At 42.1% G+C, this 19223-nt stretch overlaps 1 protein-coding gene across 1 annotated transcript in view; it reads left to right on the top strand.

Annotated features, from left to right (window-relative positions):
• Window positions 1-3110: 3110 nt before the first annotated feature.
• Window positions 3111-19223, top strand: part of ube2j1 (ubiquitin-conjugating enzyme E2, J1) — a 31855-nt gene continuing 15742 nt past the window's right edge. The window contains exon 1 of the mRNA XM_017454226.3: window positions 3111-3483. Coding sequence (XP_017309715.1) covers window positions 3453-3483 — 31 coding nt within the window. The 5' untranslated portion in view covers window positions 3111-3452. The remainder of the gene's footprint in view (window positions 3484-19223) is intronic.

Raw genomic sequence — 19223 nt, 5'->3', positions numbered from 1 at the left:
TTTATTCAGTATTACCATTTTGCAGCTTCTGCAAGGCGTATGTAAACTTATGACCTCAACTGTAATTCCTCTTTGAGAATGAATTAACTAGACAGGCATGAAGGCAAATGAACCTGACAGCTCGGACTCGGCGTATCGGTTTGAGGTTTATTCTAAGTAAAAAAAATATGCCTGCAAAAACAAAGCGCAGCTCCGTCAAGAAACTCATGAAGTACTTGTTATGAGACGCACAAGTGCCATCAATTGTGTTTGTCCTTCAGCCACCCGTGAAACATCACACCAGACCAGACATTTATAATCAATGACAGTCCATCATTCCTTATCACCTCCGTCCAGTTTGACCAAATAGACCATGGGAGAAAGTAAACGTCCCGTCTCGTACCCATAAATTAGGCTTTAAACGTGGCTGTCTAAAGCCTTTGCGTGGTGAAAGGGGACTTTTCGTCCATATCAAATATACATATATATATTTCCATGTGAAAGAGACCGATTCCTGCGGAGGAATACCAGAATACGTAAAAAATCACCAGGGACCGACCAAGTAAGTAGGATTCAATTTGAGTGGAATTAAAAACAGGCTTTTGAGAAATTCAGATCTGTTCAAAAAAATTCAAAACTTTATTCGTAATAACAAGATTTTTTCTTCTTCTTCTTCTTGCATTCAAGAAGTTCAAGCAATGCATGTCTGTAAGGATAGGAACCAGATTCAATAAGGATGCCAACCACTTCTGGCGGTTCGGTATAAGCAGTTCATTTTAAGAAATGACTGTTCGTTTGCTACCTAATATATCCCACACCTTGACAGGTGCCAGTGTAAGGAGATAATCAATGTTATTCACTTCACCTGTCAGTGGTTTTAATGTTCCGGCTGAGCGGTGTATATTTTTGGTGGGTCGTATATAGATTTGACAAGTAAACAACAGAATAATTCTGAATTTCCACAGTGGACTGGTTATGCTAAGTTATCCCTTTAGGTTGGAATGAAACAATTATAAGTGGGGGATTAAAGAAAGTCTAGAGAGAAAAGTCTTTTCTGATGTCAATGTTATATTTTTATGTCCAGTCATTCAAAGTGATTGTTACAACAGTATCTGACTGTTGTTATGTGTTTGTTAAGCTGTCTGGTTATTTGGTGGTTAGCACGTTCGCCTCACACCTCCAGGGTTGGGGGGTTTCCTCCGGGTACTCCGGCTTCCTCGCTCAGTCCAAAGACATGCACGGTAGGCTGATGTGTCCGTAGTGTATGAATGGGTGTGTGAGTGTGTATGTGATTGTGTCCTATGATGTATTGGCACCCCATCCAGGGTGGACCCCACCTTGTGCCCCATGCTCCCTGGGATAGGCTCCAGGTTCCCCGTGACCCTGTAGGATAAGCGGCATAGATAATGGATGCAAAAATGAATGTTACATCAAAACACTAACAAGGAACTGCTGATGATCAGACAGTAGACTGGAAATCCATTCTGATTGGTCGTTGAAGAGGGGATGTGTGTGTGGAGGTTTATTTATGCAAAGATAATACAAAATCCATTCTTTCTGCTTGCTTAAATCTGCCTTTCCTGAGTAGTATGTACCAGTGTCACTGTTTTCACTTCCACAACTACACTCTTTTGATCAAATACTCACTCTTTCTCCTTCTCTGTCTCTCTCTCTCTCTCTCTGTCTGTCTGATGAATGCAGTGAGAATAAGTTCTGCATTTCATTTCCTTGAAACTTCCAAATGCCAACATTAATACCCAGGTTCTTTTCATCTTAATAAGATAGCTCAGGGGACAGGACATATCCAGGAGCGCGCTCATGCATTGGTGGGGTTCTTTTTTAAAATTTCTTCATTTGCTTTTGGCTTGAGTATACTGCCAGAGAAGTTCGACTTCTGAAATCACAGCAGGGGCGTCATGGTGACGTGACACCTCGCAGCTCCAGGGTCCCTAGAACTCGGGTTACTGTCTGTGTAATTTCTCGTCATGTCCATGTGGGTTTCCTCTGGGTTCTCTGGTTTCCTCATAGCTCCAGTAGGTTGATTAAGATAAATTACCCCTAGATGTGAATGAGTGTGTGACATTTATGAATGATTAAAGCAGGAAAATAGTAGAGTACTTGACTTTTGCATTAGAATGCAACTCCATAACTCAGCATATAGTGTGTAAATAAGGCAATATAATAATATAAGCTCTTTTATTTACATTTACACTCAGTCGTCACTTTTATTCAAGGAAGAATTCAATACGAGCACAGAGCCGTTAAAGGTGTCACCAGTGGTAAAAGTGCCATAGGGAATTGTGTGTGTGTGTGTGTGTTTATGGTTCCCTGTGATGGACTGGTGTCCCAGGTGGGGAGTATTCCTTTGGACTGGGGGAGGAAACCGGAGTACCCAGAAGAAACCCCCGCAGCACGGGGAGAACATGCAAACTCCGCGCACACACAGAGCCACGGTGGGAATCGAACCCCCGACCCTGGAGGTGTGAGGCGAACAACTAAGCCACCTGGCGCCCCTGAATGGTAAATATACTTTGTTACAATAGAGAAACTGTAATAAGTATTAATATATATATATATATTAATATTAATATATATATTAAGTATTAATATATATATATATATATATATATATATATATATATATATAACACATGCACGTATTAGTCATAAAAATATGTAAGCGATATGTACATAGTATATTACGACAGTACCCAGATTTGACGTCACTCTGTAAACAGAGAAGGAGTGGGTAGTTGAGGAGAATTAGCAAGTCAACGAGGTGAAAATTCAAGGCTGTAGGTGGGCCATTACAAGCTGTGGCTTCACCATGAACATTCAGTGCTAACACGCTGCTATTGTAGAGCAAGGCCCACCCCGTGGGGGCGGGACATACACGTAATAGAAAGCATTTAATTGGACGAACAAATGCCAAGTACAGCATGAGTCATGGAAATGATTCAAATGAAATTGACACTGTCTCCAAAGCTGGATTTTCCTCCGTTAGATGTATTATCATTTCGGTGTCCATAACACTACAGAGGACATGCACAAAAAAACAAAAACAAAAAAAGCTCGGAAACTCCGATGTTCATTTCTGTTGCCGCTTGAATGTGCATTTAAATAAAGATTTGCAATTCAAAAGCTCTAAGTTCTGCTCCTGCTTTCGGTTTTACTAGCGCTTAGTTAGGAATAGGAAGCGGGGCAGAATTTCAGTTTGTCACCGCGGATGAGCCTCTGCCACGTCAGACTGCACACGCCGCAGCTGCTCGGCTTCCAGGGTTTACACACAGCACAGCTGTGAAGCTAACAGGCTAATCAGAGCATAATATACACAAACTGTAGGTCGCATCGAGGCCAACGCGGCTAGCTGGCTAACGTTAAAAGCTAGCTTCCTGCTGTGAGGTTGGAGCAGCAAAACCATCGGTTTTTCTTTGTATTTCAGTTTTAATTTTGTCCTTTGTGTGCGTCTCAGGATGGAGGGGAAATACAACCTGAAGAGCCCGGGTAAGACACCGAACTGGGGATTGTTTACTAAATGTAAAATATTAATTGTATGGTCATTTTAGCCTGGTTTAAGGTTAGCAAGCCGGCTAACGATTCAGTATGTTTACTTTAAGCTCCGGCTTTTAAAATATATATATATATATATATATATATATATATATATATATATATATATATATATATATATTTTAATTATTATTTAGTCCTGAGTATTTCACTTTGTTTACGGGTTATAATGTTTATCTTTAAGATAGATAGCTGGAATGTAGGAAAGCAGGTCGCTTAAGCTGTGCTCAAACACCAGGAAGTGAAGGAACACAATATTATGACTTATTTATTTTTATTTTTGTCAACAACATTTTAAAATTCTTTTCGAGTTTTCTTTAAAAGGTATTGTTTAGACTTTGGCACGGATTTCGTGTCATATCCGGGTTTGTCATTTATTTGCACTTAGTTGGAGCAATTAAAGGCCTAATGTGGACTTTTTATATTTGACTTCCTTTAAGCTACAGATTAATAATTTCATTTATATTAGGCCTTCATGCCTTCTTTCTACTTTTAGTAATAATTCAATGTAACATAATACTGCGAAATACAATTGAATCTAATCTAACGTGATGTAATGCGAGGTTACTCCCCTCACCCCCAGAATTGTCCGAAAGTGTTTTATTCTGCTTACACAACAGCAAAATGTCAACCGTTACGTGTCTTCTTTATTAAAGGATGACACGTCGTACTTTTATACGTTTATAGTTTACGTTTCATGCTACGAAACGTCTGCGGAAACGAGTTTAGCTGATTTTTTAAAAATTTGTAAATCACGTTTAAAAGCGACAGAAGTTGAAACCGACGTGCTGTACAAGTAGAATAAAACAGATTTGTAAACAAACATTTAAGTTAGTTCTTGTGATCACTTGTATTGCAGCTGCTTTTTCACTGTTAAAGTCGACGACAAATAAATTGGAGGTCGACCGATAGTGGATTTTACAGATACCGATAACCGAGTTACCTGCCGATAACCGATGAATCGACCGATTAGTTTTTAAAATCAATATTGACGGAAAATATAACAGTCAAATAAAAATATTGCTGAACTTTATTGCAGAAATCAACAATACTGACTATACCGTGAAAATATGCTGTACTTTTTTTTTTTTTTTAGATTAAATAAATATATAAATATTAATAAATAGTAAAGTAAATAAGATATACATACATACATACATACATACATACAAGTAACACTCCAAATAACAAATAAAAACAGACATCCAAAATGAATTTAAAAAAATACTTCAAATAACGCACCAAAATTTGTCAGCGATAGTTTTTGTTTCGCCTCTAGAGGCCGCTCTCGTAATGTAGAACGACAGCGGACCCTCCTGAGCCGCTCCCGCACCGTACACAACCTGGAAAAACTATCAGTATGGCTGTGGACCGGCAAAACCGGTTAATTGGCCGATGTCTTAAAAAAAACCCACACTTCTTGGCATAATATAAAAATAAAAAAAACTATCAAAACAACGTATTGTGCAAAGCCTGTTCCAGAGCGCTGACATCAGAGACTCCTTCTGTAAATGTTGAATAAACGTCTTCTGACAGAAAACGCCACCACAGCGATGTTTATACATACAGTAGGCTATACCTTGGCTTTTTCTTAATCAGTCTTGGCCCATGCAACAACGAGCGCATTCATTCAGTCAATATCACTGCCTGAGCTGCTGTTAGAAAATTCATCAACACTCTAATTTGCTTTAATTGCTTTAAAACAACAAACACTTTAACGTGCTCATAATTTAAATTGCAGCATTACCATTTTTTCCCCAGTGTCATAAACGACTCGTTAAATGATCCGTTCTAAAGGATTCATTCTAAACTCCTCCTTTCAGAGAGCATACTCTGCTCTGGTTGGTCACATGTCCCAGTCTGTTGTGATTGGTCTACAGTTGTCAGCGTGTTTCAAAAAGGAAACGCCCACTACCGTAACGAGTTTCGGCTCCGTCTGTCCGCGAGCGGCCGATGAAAACCAGAGGCGGGGCTTTTGGATACAAATCTGCGTAGGTTAGTACAGGAAGTAAAGTATGGAATCACTAACGACTCGTCTCAGCTGTTCAGAATCGATTCCTTCTTTTGGGAGTCAATAACCCCCCGTTTTGTCGTCCGCTTTGATTTTTGAAACTTTGCAGACGTTTTAACATTCACGAACAGCTCTATAACACATTACATGAAAGGTAATATTTGAAAGACCGTAATAGGTGCGCTTTAACGCATGCGCAGTATAGAGATGTAAGCACTTTCAGACGTTTCGGTGTCGACGAGCGGTTTTTGGAAAACGCAGAGCGTTTACACCGTAAACTCGGAGCGTTTTAAAACGAGATGCAGTTTTCGGATACATCTGGATTAATATGGACGTAACCTCAGTCCGGACGGAGAGTTCAACAGTGCTGTAGAGTATAATGATGGAATTTAACAAATAAATGTATTCAAATTTCACAGTCAAAGGAAAGAAAAAAGCATGACTCGTACGTTAATCTTTTTTCGATTTTCCTGTTGTTGTTTTGTTCCTTTGTGCACTTTGCAGGGGTGAAAATTAATTCCTCCTTCCCCCTTATAATCTTGGTGCATATTTATTTTTCTTGCCAATGATAGTGTTATTAGAGTTCATCTTGAAATTATATATTAATATTTTTCTTTTTCTCATAGGTGGAACATAAGTATTTATTGTTAGAATGATCAGTGTTATTATTACTAGAGGAGGATACAAGGTCATGCAAGTTATTCATAAGAGAACCGAGCACCTGTCGACCGTGCGTTCCGCTACACAGACAGCTGGGTCACTTCTCAGGCTGTTATATAAACCATGGTAGACCGTTTTTACATTTGGCTCAAAAACATTTTCATTTAGAAAAGAAAAATTGAATTGTATAAAAGATTGTCTCTTTGTCTGTTGGAATTCACAAATCTCATGTTCACCAATGTCCCGTAAAAGATGCATTCGTATAGCTCGTCTCTTCGTGTATTTAGATAATTATCGCACATCAAATATAAAAGCCGTCTTGAGGAAGCCTGCGTTCAACATGTCGACTTGGTTTTAGATGTATTTTTATACAGTGCTCTGGAAAAAGTATTTGCCCCCATCCTGATTTCTTCTTATACTAAATTGTTTCAGAAATTTAAAACAAAGGCAACCTGAGTGAACACAAAATACAGTTTTTAAATGATAACGTTATTTATTGAAGTAAAAGTTATCCGTTTCCAACTGGGCCTGTGTGGAAATGTATTGTTCTGCACGCTGTTTATCGTACAAGTTCGAGGTCGATCCATAGTGGATTTTACCGATAAAGTCGGGGCCGTACCTACATAATCAACGATGGTTTTTTACAATTGATACAGAATGAAAACATAACGCGCAAAATAAAATATTGCGGGACTTTATTATTAATCTATATTAACTATGAATAAAATATTAAAGTAAATAAAAGATATACGTCCAAACTGAACCAAAAAGTAACAAATAAAAATAGAGACATCCAAAATAAAATAAAATAAAAACACTTCAAATAACACCAAAATTGGTCAGCGCTAGTTTTTATTTCACCTCTAGAGGCCGCTCTCGTACTGTAGAATGACGGCGGATCCTCCTCAGCCGCTCTCGCGACAGATGCAACCGGGATCAACTATCGGTGTGGATTTTAGTTATTGGGCGCCGATCAATCGGTCGACTCTGAGGTAATGTGGAATTAACAGTGAAAAACATAACAGCACGTTATCTATTCAGGCGTTTTTTAAAATTTTTTATTTTTAGAAATTGTCTAACATCCACACTGTTGATCAGCTACACAAAGCAGCTCGGCGATGTGGTTAACTCTTTTCTGAATCCCGTGACCTGAATAGTCTGTATTAATACCAGATGTATCGACTAATAACCGGTATACGCAGATAAAGGCTATTTTTCACGCTATGGGCCATCGGCCGATAGTTTAGAAACATCCGATGATCAGGGCCGATTATATTCTGTCAATCAAAAGAGGGCGGGAAAACACATCGATTTCGTGCTACGTGTAAAGATGATGTCTCTCGCGTGGAATGACGACAAAACTGCACTTTTTGACATTTCTGAACTGCTGGGATTTTACACCGGACGCTGCAGCAGTGACGCGGGAGTTTCAGCATCGAGTCTAAACGTTTTTTGCCGCGCTGCTCGGGCTGAATTAAAGGGCCAGTACGCCGTTGAAAGGTTCAAATGAAGATGAGTTGACAAAAAAGTATATATTGTACAGAAAACGTATTTTTGTAGTGCATTTCGTAATGGATCATGTAAGTGAGGACAGGAACTAGCTTGTTTCTCGGATGTCCTTTGAAGAGTTATGTAAGCTGTTTTGCTCCGCACAGCACTGTAATTTGCCGAGTTATTGGTCCAAGCACCTCTGTCCTGTCCTCGTCTGCTGGACCTGTCAGTCGTGTTGGAGATTCTTCTCCAGTTTACGCTGCTGCGCTTTGCATTTGCTGACCTTGCAGAACATTCCCCCTAGGCGCACACATTTGCACTCTGGGTAGCTTGTTCTGTTTGACATGCCTTTCAAATTGGGTTGGAAGAATACCTTCAGCGAGGGGTAGAGGCAGCAGGTTAGACAACGACTTAGCTGTCATGGTATATCACAGGATTAGCAGGGACAGCATTGCGTCTCTAAGGAATGGGTCGAGAGTTCACACGCTTCTCTTCATAACCCACGGCGACTGCACCTGTCTCTTCCTGTCATCTCCTGCGAGAGGCCGAGCGACGCCTCCTACGTCCGCCGCTCGGTCTCGCGCACGTTTTATCGCCTCGATTACGAGCGATTACTCACGAAAACAACTTAGCACAACAGGAACAAAACAAGCTGGAGAGGTATTGCGAGTGACGAGAGCGCTGGCTTCGCCCGAACGAGCAGCTTTTAAGGCATGGTGCAAGCACTTGGGGATTTCGGGTGTACCGTGGCCTCGAGAACTATCGGGCGAGCGGTAATGTGCTGAGCTGCATTAACCCTGGGCCACCGAACCATTAGCAAGTGCTCTGGCTGAAACCAAGAGCAGGAGATGCTAATTTGGAACAGCTGCATAATGTCGAAGGACAGCTGTACAGATGTTTCAGGTCCTCATGGGCCTCATGATTGCAAATGGTGCAGCAGGAAACGGTGCTTTCACATACATTAGTCCTCTTGCTGACTCCAAAACGCATCACTGGCCAGTTGTAGTGGTTCTTTCTTTCTCACGTTATCCCTTCATTTTTCTTTCCGTCTCTGGCTTTCCTTGTCTCATTTCTTTCTTTCCCCGCTTTCTTTCTTTCCCTCCTTTCTTTCTTTCTTTCTTTCTTTCTTTATTTCTTCCTTTTTCTTATTTCTTCCTTTCTCTCATTCCTTCGTTTCCCTCTTTCGTTTTCTTTCTTCCTCTTGTTATTCTTCCTTCCTTTCTCTCATTTCTTCATTTCCCTCCTTCCATCCTTTCTTTCTTTCTCTCTCTCTCTCTCTCTCTCTCTCTCTCTCATTTCTTCGTTTCCCTCTTCCCTTCCTTTCTTTTTCTTATTTTTCTTTTCTTTCCTCCTTTCTCTCACATCATACTTGCTTTCTCTCATTTCTTTGTTTCCCTCCCTCCTTCCTTCCTTCCTTCCTTCCTTCCTGTCATTTCTTTCTTTTCTTTCTTTACTTCTTTCTCTCATTCCTTCGTTTCCCTCTTTCTTTTTCTTTCTTCCTCTTGTTATTCTTCCTTCCTTTCTCTCATTTCTTCATCTCCCTCCTTCCATCCTTTCTTTCATTCTTTCTTCCTTTCTCACATCATACTTCCTTTCTCTCATTTCTTTGTTTCCCTCCTTCCTTCCTTTCTGTCATTTCTTTTTCTTTCTTCTTCCTTTCTCTCATTCCTTCGTTTCCCTCTTTCTTTTTCTTTCTTCCTCTTGTTATTCTTCCTTCCTTTCTCTCATTTCTTCATTTCCCTCCTTCCTTCCTTCCTTCCTTCCTTCCTTCCTGTCATTTCTTTATTTTCTTTCTTTTTCTTCCTTTCTCTAATTTCTTCATTTTCCTTCCTTCCTTCCTTCTTTCTCTGATTTCTCCGATTTCATTCTTTCTTTCTTTCTCTCATTTCTTTGTTTCCCTCTTTCCGTCCTTCCTGTCATTTCTTTCTTTCTTTGTTCCTTTCATTATAATTTCTTTCAAGTTGTTGTGGTTAAATTGAATATATATATATATATATATATATATATATATATATATATATATATATATATATATATATATATATATATATATATTTTTTTTTTACTATCACCCGTTGAATAAAACTGTACACAGCCCAGGAGTGATCAGATTGCTTTCTAGACATGAATAGTCTTGATGACGACGATGATGATGATGATGATGATGATCTTGATCTTCAGTACAATCCTGGAATCCTCGCGTTTTGCGTGAAAACGCACGTTTCTTCCACGTTTCCGATCTTCCGCCTTGGTGTTAAGTTGCTGCAGTAACTTTTAGGACGTGTGCGCAGTACTTCAGCTCATCCACCTCCACGTGTCAGCTCTCAGTGGGAGGTCGAGTGGGACTCGGAGGTGACGTGAGCTCTCCATAGACACGTCTGTGTCAGTCCATCACCGCGTTCTCCACTCCTCTGCAGCCGCACTGGCGTTCCCGTGCCAGTCCGTCCTCATCAGTCCGTTTCCAATCCTCTCGGCCCTTCTCACTCTATTTTTTTTCCCCTTTTCTTTCTGGTTCTCGTTCTGTCTCACTTGTTGCCTGCTGATCAAAGCCTGTCAAACTTGTCTCTAGGCGCTCATTACCCAGCATGCCTCGCACATGTAGCGGCATCCGTAATGGGCTCCTGCTGCGCGAGAACCAGAGCAGGTTCAGTTTTCTGTCTCTCTCCATCTTCTTGTGGCTTTTCATCAGCAGTGTAGAGACTGTATACGACGTGGAGCTGGAGGAAGCTGCTGTAGACCACAGAGCTGAGTGACCCACAGAGCTGGAGCGGAGAATGTTCTCTGTAATGAGGAACAGGGTGTAGACGCCACACGCAGGCTCATCCACACACACACACACACACACACACACACACACACACACACACACACACACGCTCGCAAACTTTAAGTGTCCCTGCCTCACAGAGGAGCCTGAACATTTTTGCCACTCAATTATTTACTTGGAGTAAAAATTTCTTTCTTTTTGTCACTTTCGTTAGTCGTTATTTTATTTTTTCTTTCCTTCTCTGTTTCTCTTTCTCTTTTTATTTCATTCAGTCTTTCTCATTTCCTTCTTTCTTACATTATCATTTCTGTTTTCTTTCTTTATCTTTCCCCGTGTTCTTTCTTTCTTTTAGTTTCTTTCTTTCTTTCCTTACCTCCATTCTGTCTTTCTTTCCATTTGTTTCTTTTCTGTCCCTTTCTTTCTTTCCTTCTTTTTTATATCATCATTTCTTTTTTCTTTCTTTATCTTTCCCTGTCCCTTCTTTTTCTTTCTTTCTTTTTCTTTCTGTCTCTTTTCTTTCTTACATTATCATTTCTGTTTTCTTTCTTTGTCTTTCCCTGTGTTCTTTCTTTCTTTCCTTATCTCCATTCTTTTTCTTTCTTTCTTTCTTTCTTTCTTTCTTTCTTTCTTTCCATTTGTTTCTTTTCTGTCCTTCTTTATTTCTTTTTATAGTATAATTTTTTTTCTTTCTTTGTCTTTCCGTGTCCTTTCTTTCTTTCTTTCATTGTCTTTCTTTCTTTTTTATATCATCATTTCTTTTTTCTTTCTTTATCTTTCCCTGTGTCCTTTCTTTTTCTTTCTTTCTTTCTTTCTTTTTTTATAGTATAATTTTTTTCTTTTTGTCTTTCCCTGTCCTTTTTTTCCCTTGTCTTTCTTTCTTTCTCTCTTTCTTTCTTACATTATCATTTCTGTTTTCTTTCTTTGTCTTTCCCTGTGTTCTTTCTTTCTTTCCTTATCTCCATTCTTTCTTTCTTTCTTTCTTTCTTTCCATTTGTTTCTTTTCTGTCCTTCTTTCTTTATTTCTTTTTATAGTATATATTTTTTTCTTTCTTTGTCTTTCCCGGTGTCCTTTCTTTCTTTCTTTCTTTCTTTCTTTCTTTCTTTCTTTCTTTCATTGTCTTTCTTTCTTTATTATATTATCATTTCTTTTTTTCTTTCTTTGTTATTCCCTGTGTCCTTTCTTTCTTTTACATTTCTTTCTTTCTTACTGATGTTATTCATTATATCTTCCATCTTCTCATTCCCTTCCCTCTCTCTCTCTCTCTCTCTCTCTCTCTCTCTCTCTCTCTGTCCCCCCGGTGTTTGTTCAGTGGAGAGATCACTCCGTGTGAGAGTCTCACTCAGAAGTGTGTGTTCTGAGTTCTGTAGTATTGCAGCATGCAGTTAAGTCACTTCTAATGGTCTGTATTTCACACCGACTCTTTAATGAGCCTTACAGGCCGTTGACTTTTTTTTGTAGTAGTTCGGAGGACTTTAGTGTTAAACCGAAGGAGCTGAAGTCGTGCGTCCTCACTCGCATCCGTCACATCAGATACAGCACATACGACTTGTTTCTCCGCATCTAGAGCAGACTGAATCTGTGCTCGGAATTTTATTAAACGAGTTTTTTCCCTCATTCCGGCTCGTGCGACCCTCTGATAATGCCCTTCGGCTGCTGTGAAGAAAGCTGAATAAATGCGTCTCTGCGCTGAAGCTGAAGTCTGGAGAAGGGCAGTTATGAGTCGATGAGTTCCTCTGAACCATAAACTCGCAAGACCACAATTCAGAGCACATCAACATCCATCTCCGTCCTGCATCTCTTCCACAGCGGACTGATCTGGATAAAGAACAAAGTCTGGGGTTTTTTCCTCCTTCCCTTTTATAGAGAAATGATTGCATCATCCTGACAGGAAAAAGACATCCTTCCTAATCAGTTGCGACTGAATCCAAGAATCAGTAAAGCAGCAGACTTCACTCCGTACGTCGGCTTTAAACGCCGCTCTAGTGTCTATACGGCGGCTTTAAACGCCGCTCTAGTGTCTATACGTCGGCTTTAAACGCCGCTCTAGTGTCTATACGCCGGCTTTAAACGCCGCTCGAGTGTCTATACGTCGGCTTTAAACGCCGCTCTAGTGTCTATACGTCGGCTTTAAACGCCGCTCTAGTGACTATACGTCGGCTTTAAACGCCGCTCTAGTGTCTATACGTCGGCTTTAAACGCCGCTCTAGTGTCTATACGTCGGCTTTAAACGCCGCTCTAGTGTCTATACGTCGGCTTTAAACGCCGCTCTAGTGTCTATACGCCGGCTTTAAACGCCGCTCTAGTGTCTATACGTCGGCTTTAAACGCCGCTCTAGTGTCTATACGTCGGCTTTAAACGCCGCTCTAGTGTCTATACGTCGGCTTTAAACGCCGCTCTAGTGTCTATACGCCGGCTTTAAACGCCGCTCTAGTGTCTATACGTCGGCTTTAAACGCTGCTCGAGTGTCTATACGTCGGCTTTAAACGCCGCTCTAGTGTCTATACGTCGGCTTTAAACGCCGCTCTAGTGTCTATACGCCGGCTTTAAACGCCGCTCTAGTGTCTATACGTCGGCTTTAAACGCCGCTCTAGTGTCTATACGTCGGCTTTAAACGCCGCTCTAGTGTCTATACGTCGGCTTTAAACGCCGCTCGAGTGTCTATACGTCGGCTTTAAACGCCGCTCTAGTGTCTATACGTCGGCTTTAAACGCCGCTCTAGTGTCTATACGCCGGCTTTAAACGCCGCTCTAGTGTCTATACGTCGGCTTTAAACGCCGCTCTAGTGTCTATACGTCGGCTTTAAACGCCGCTCTAGTGACTATACGTCGGCTTTAAACGCCGCTCTAGTGTCTGTACGTCGGCTTTAAACGCCGCTCTAGTGTCTATACGTCGGCTTTAAACGCCGCTCTAGTGTCTATACGCCGGCTTTAAACGCCGCTCTAGTGTCTATACGTCGGCTTTAAACGCCGCTCTAGTGTCTATACGTCGGCTTTAAACGCCGCTCTAGTGTCTATACGTCGGCTTTAAACGCCGCTCTAGTGACTATACGTCGGCTTTAAACGCCGCTCTAGTGTCTGTACGTCGGCTTTAAACGCCGCTCTAGTGTCTGTACGTCGGCTTTAAACGCCGCTCTAGTGACTGTACGTCGGCTTTAAACGCCGCTCTAGTGTCTGTACGTCGGCTTTAAACGCCGCTCTAGTGTCTATACGTCCGCTTTAAACGCCGCTCTAGTGACTATACGTCGGCTTTAAACGCCGCTCTAGTGTCTGTACGTCGGCTTTAAACGCCGCTCTAGTGTCTATACGCCGGCTTTAAACGCCGCTCTAGTGTCTATACGCCGGCTTTAAACGCCGCTCTAGTGTCTATACGTCGGCTTTAAACGCCGCTCTAGTGTCTATACGTCGGCTTTAAACGCCGCTCTAGTGTCTATACGCCGGCTTTAAACGCCGCTCTAGTGTCTATACGTCGGCTTTAAACGCCGCTCGAGTGTCTATACGTCGGCTTTAAACGCCGCTCGAGTGTCTATACGTCGGCTTTAAACGCCGCTCTAGTGTCTATACGCCGGCTTTAAACGCCGCTCTAGTGTCTATACGCCGGCTTTAAACGCCGCTCTAGTGTCTATACGTCGGCTTTAAACGCCGCTCTAGTGTCTATACGTCGGCTTTAAACGCCGCTCTAGTGTCTATACGTCGGCTTTAAACGCCGCTCGAGTGTCTATACGTCGGCTTTAAACGCCGCTCTAGTGTCTATACGTCGGCTTTAAACGCCGCTCTAGTGTCTATACGCCGGCTTTAAACGCCGCTCTAGTGTCTATACGTCGGCTTTAAACGCCGCTCTAGTGTCTATACGTCGGCTTTAAACGCCGCTCTAGTGACTATACGTCGGCTTTAAACGCCGCTCTAGTGTCTGTACGTCGGCTTTAAACGCCGCTCTAGTGTCTATACGTCGGCTTTAAACGCCGCTCTAGTGACTGTACGTCGGCTTTAAACGCCGCTCTAGTGTCTGTACGTCGGCTTTAAACGCCGCTCTAGTGTCTATACGTCCGCTTTAAACGCCGCTCTAGTGACTATACGTCGGCTTTAAACGCCGCTCTAGTGTCTGTACGTCGGCTTTAAACGCCGCTCTAGTGTCTATACGCCGGCTTTAAACGCCGCTCTAGTGTCTATACGCCGGCTTTAAACGCCGCTCTAGTGTCTATACGTCGGCTTTAAACGCCGCTCTAGTGTCTGTACGTCGGCTTTAAACGCCGCTCTAGTGACTATACGTCGGCTTTAAACGCCGCTCTAGTGTCTATACGTCGGCTTTAAACGCCGCTCTAGTGTCTATACGGCGGCTTTAAACGCCGCTCTAGTGTCTGTACGTCGGCTTTAAACGCCGCTCTAGTGTCTGTACGTTGGCTTTAAACCCTGGAAGTGAGGGTATGTTCAGCCTAAGCTTTGTAGGTGAGGATATTAGCTCGTCCTATGGGATTTCAGAAAGTACAGACGAAATGAGACCAGTCCGAACAAAATGTGTTTCAACGTCTGTTCAAATAGGAACGCCGTGACACATCTACATAACCTTTCCCGTGTATAAGACGCGACTTCTTTTGCCTCAAGGCAGGGCCACTGAGAGCAGGAAGTGATGCAGTATCTCAGTATCAATTTTTGTACATCTCCTTGGTAACAAATGCTGATGGTACCAACGGCTTCCGGTCTTCCTGTGTCACTAATGGGTGAAGACAGAGAGTGCTTGGCCCCCTTAATCACTGCTTGCAGCTGTGTTTCTTTCTTTCTGTTGTTTGTTTATTTTTCTTTCTTCTTTCTTTGCATTCCTTCTTTATTTTTTCTTAATCTTTGTTCCGTCTCTCTCTCTCTCTCTCTCTCTCTCTCTCTCTCTCTCTCTCCCCCTCTCCCCCCTTTTCTCTCTGAAGCCACAACTTTGCAGGAGTTTGAACAGCGGGCCGCAGCTGGGTATCGCTTCTATTTTAAGTTCTTGTTTTTCATTACTGTTCTATAAGCACACAAATTAGGGCGCAATTTTCCTCCTTCATTAACACGTGCGTGCCTCGACTCGACTTTGGCAAGACAATCGATCACGTTTCGCAGTTTGACGATCAGCACACGTGACGCCTGGTCCCCGGAGAGCAAGACGTTGAGTGCGGCGTTCCCTTTAATTGCTGAGAAAAGCTCACACTGCGAGAGCGATGAGAGCGGCTTTCGCGCAGCAGAGCGAGAAAGCACAGCAACAAGGAAGCAGCTGGGACTCATCCGGCCCGAGACCGGACCGTGTTAGCTGGGCATCCCCAAATCTGATCTCACCTTCTCGTTAGTCCCGCCTCCAGTTTCTACCTGGTGCAGTGATTCGGTTTCCTTTTAGAGCTGAACTCTTCAGAACGTCTCGCGGTTTCCTCATTTAAGATCAAACGGAATGCATTGAATCATTCGATAAAGCGTTCGCCCTTCTCCGTCAATCATCAGCAGCGTCTTTCCTTCCTCCTTCACCTCTTTAGCAACAAGCTAACTTTTCCACCTCATCCAAGTACAGAGTCCAGACCTGTATCAGTAGTATCCAATCTCGCTCTCTCTCGCTCTCGATCCTCACTCACTTCTCTTTTGTCTGCTTTCAGGTCCCTTGTCTCTGTGTGTCTTTCACATCCACGGTTTTCTCTCCATTTTCACTTAAGCTTTCATCCTTTTCTTTTTTCTGTGAGACTTTTATCTTGGCATTCAGTCTTCCATCTCTCTCTCTCTCTCTCTCTCTCTCTCTTTTTGTCTCTCTTTTTCGCTGTCTCTCTATCCCCTTTTCTCTCACACATTTCTTTCTTCTCGCTATCCTTCATCCCCTTTGTTCTTCCCGTTCCTTCTCTCTTTCTTTCTCTCTCCCCCTCTATCTTCCTGTCTTTCTTTTACTCTCTTACTTTTTTTTTCTTTCTTTCTTCTCGCTCTTTCTCGCTTTCTTTCTCTCGCTGTCTTTCATTCTTCCTGTTCTTTTTTTTCTTTCAATCGCTCTCTTTCTCCCCTCCTCCTATCTTACTATCTTTCTTTCACTCTCATTTTTTTCTTTTTCTTTCCTTCTTCTGTTTTTTCTTTATTTCCCTCTCTCTCTCTCTCTCACTATCTGTCATTCTCTTTTCCTCGTTCTTTTTCTTTTTCCTTCTCTCTCTTTCTCTCTCACTTTCCCTCTTCTCTTTCTTTCTGGCTATCTTTTCATTCTCTTTTCTTTTTCATTTTTCTCTCTCGTTTTTTTTCTTTGCTTCTCTCTCTCTTGCTATCTGCCTCTCTATTTTGCCCTCTTTTGCTCTTTCCTTCTCTCTCTCACTTTTCCTTCTCCTCTCTCTTTCTTTCTTTCTTTCTTGCTATTATTTCATTCTGTTCTTTTTCCTCTCTTTCCTCCTTCTGTTTTTTCTTTCTTTCCATCTTTCTTTCTCTCTACTATTCTCTTTCCTTCTCTCTCTCCTTTTCTTTCTCTCGTTTTTCGTTCTATTTTTCAAACCTTTCTCGCTTTCTTCGCTCTGATCCAGTTTCAGCCCGGAAGCAAAAACCCATTTGTTCCACTTGTTTAATAATGTTACTGTTTTGGACAGTAATGATCAGAGCAGCAGCGTGACGTGGAGCTCCCCGTGCTCTGAGCTGCCACGGGCGCTTCCCTGTGGAGAACCTGAGCGAGGAGAACCCTGTAACGGATTCGCTGTGCAGTAACTGGTGTTTATTAACGGCTGCGTTCTTCACGACAGACAGAAGAGGCATTCGCTGTACGGATTACAGCTCTGCGCAGACAGACAGACAGACCGGCACGTCCTCCGATTATACGCCCATATACAAAATATTCCTTAATTACTACCAATAATATAAAATGACCTTTTTTCACCAAACGTTCTTGATGGCATCCTTAATCCCTGACCTAGTGAACTAGCATGAGGACGTGCTTTTTGATACAGACTCCAAAGCTCGTCTGTAAGTCGCTGTGGGCAAGGGCGTGTCCTAAATCAGTCCGTACAGAACTCCGTGGAGTTTTATTGTGATCGTTAAGGGCGTGTTCAAAATCAGTCCGTACAGAACTCCGTGGAGTTTTATTGTGATTGTTAAGGTAGTGTTCAGAATCGGTCCGTACAGAACTTCGTGGAGTTTTATTGTGACCGTTAAGGGCGTGTTCAAAATCAGTCCGTACAGAACTCCGTGGAGTTTTATTGGGATCGTTAAGGGCGTGTTCTAAATCAGTCTGTACAGAGCTTTGTGGAGTTTTATTGTGACCGTTAAGGGCGTGTTCTAAATCAGTCTGTACAGAACTTCCTGGAGTTTTATTTTGATCGTTAAGGGCGTGTTCTGACTCTGTGGAGTTTTATTGTGATCGTTAAGGGCGTGTTCAAAATCAGTCCGTACAGAACTCCGTGGAGTTTTATTGGGATCGTTAAGGGCGTGTTCAAAATCAGTCCGTACAGAGCTTTGTGGAGTTTTATTGTGATCGTTAAGGGCGTGTTCAAAATCAGTCCGTACAGAACTCCGTGGAGTTTTATTGTGATCGTTAAGGGCGTGTTCTAAATCAGTCCGTACAGAGCTTTGTGGAGTTTTATTGTGACCGTTAAGGGCGTGTTCAAAATCAGTCCGTACAGAACTTCGTGGAGTTTTATTGTGATCGTTAAGGGCGTTGTACTAAATCAGTCTGTACAGAACTTCGTGGAGTTTTATTGTGATCGTTAAGGGCGTGTTCTAAATCAGTCCGTACAGAGCTTTGTGGAGTTTTATTGTGACCGTTAAGGGCGTGTTCAAAATCAGTCTGTACAGAACTTCGTGGAGTTTTATTGTGATCGTTAAGGGCGTGTTCTGACTCTGTGGAGTTTTATTGTGACCGTTAAGGGCGTGTTCTAAATCAGTCCGTACAGAACTTTGTAGAGTTTTGTTGTGATCGTTAAGGGCGTGTTCAAAATCAGTCCGTACAGAACTTCGTGGAGTTTTATTGTGATCGTTAAGGGCGTGTTCTGAATCAGTCCGTACAGAACTTCGTAGAGTTTTGTTGTGATCGTTAAGGGCGTGTTCAAAATCAGTCCGTACAGAACTTCGTGGAGTTTTATTGTGATCGTTAAGGGCGTGTTCTAAATCAGTCCGTACAGAACTTCGTAGAGTTTTGTTGTGATCGTTAAGGGTGTGTTCTGAATCAGTCCGTACAGAACTTCGTGGAGTTTTATTGTGATCGTTAAGGGCGTATTCTGAATCAGTCCGTACAGAACTTCGTGGAGTTTTATTGTGATCGTTAAGGGCGTGTTCTAAATCAGTCCGTACAGAACTTCGTGGAGTTTTATTGTGATCGTTAAGGGCGTGTTCTAAATCAGTCCGTACAGAACTTCGTGGAGTTTTATTGTGATCGTTAAGGGCGTCTCCTAAATCAGTCCGTACAGAACTTCGTGGAGTTTTATTGTGATCGTTAATTGCGTATTCTAAATCAGTCCGTACAGAACTCTGTGGAGTTTTATTTCCCCCCTGAAATTATGAACGATTTACGAATTAATCACAGTTCGTATACAGATCGATGAACGAGGCCGTGTGTGTGATTATACGGTCTGGCGTTAGTCTGGCGTTCCACTTGACTGAATGCAGCTCTGCTGTTGAAAACAGAACAAATGAAACAAACACAAAAATAAAGGAAACGCATGAAACCAGGAGTTTGCCGCAGTAAATACTTTTCGGCGCGGGCATATTGAAAGCGGAGCAATTTACAAAACTGTCAAAACTCTGAGCGCAGACGTAAATCTGCGCATGTTTTTCCAC

Source organism: Ictalurus punctatus, chromosome 2 (genome assembly GCF_001660625.3).
Source record: "Ictalurus punctatus breed USDA103 chromosome 2, Coco_2.0, whole genome shotgun sequence".
NCBI classification, from domain to species: domain Eukaryota; kingdom Metazoa; phylum Chordata; class Actinopteri; order Siluriformes; family Ictaluridae; genus Ictalurus; species Ictalurus punctatus.
This window is presented reverse-complemented; position numbering and strand designations above follow the sequence as displayed.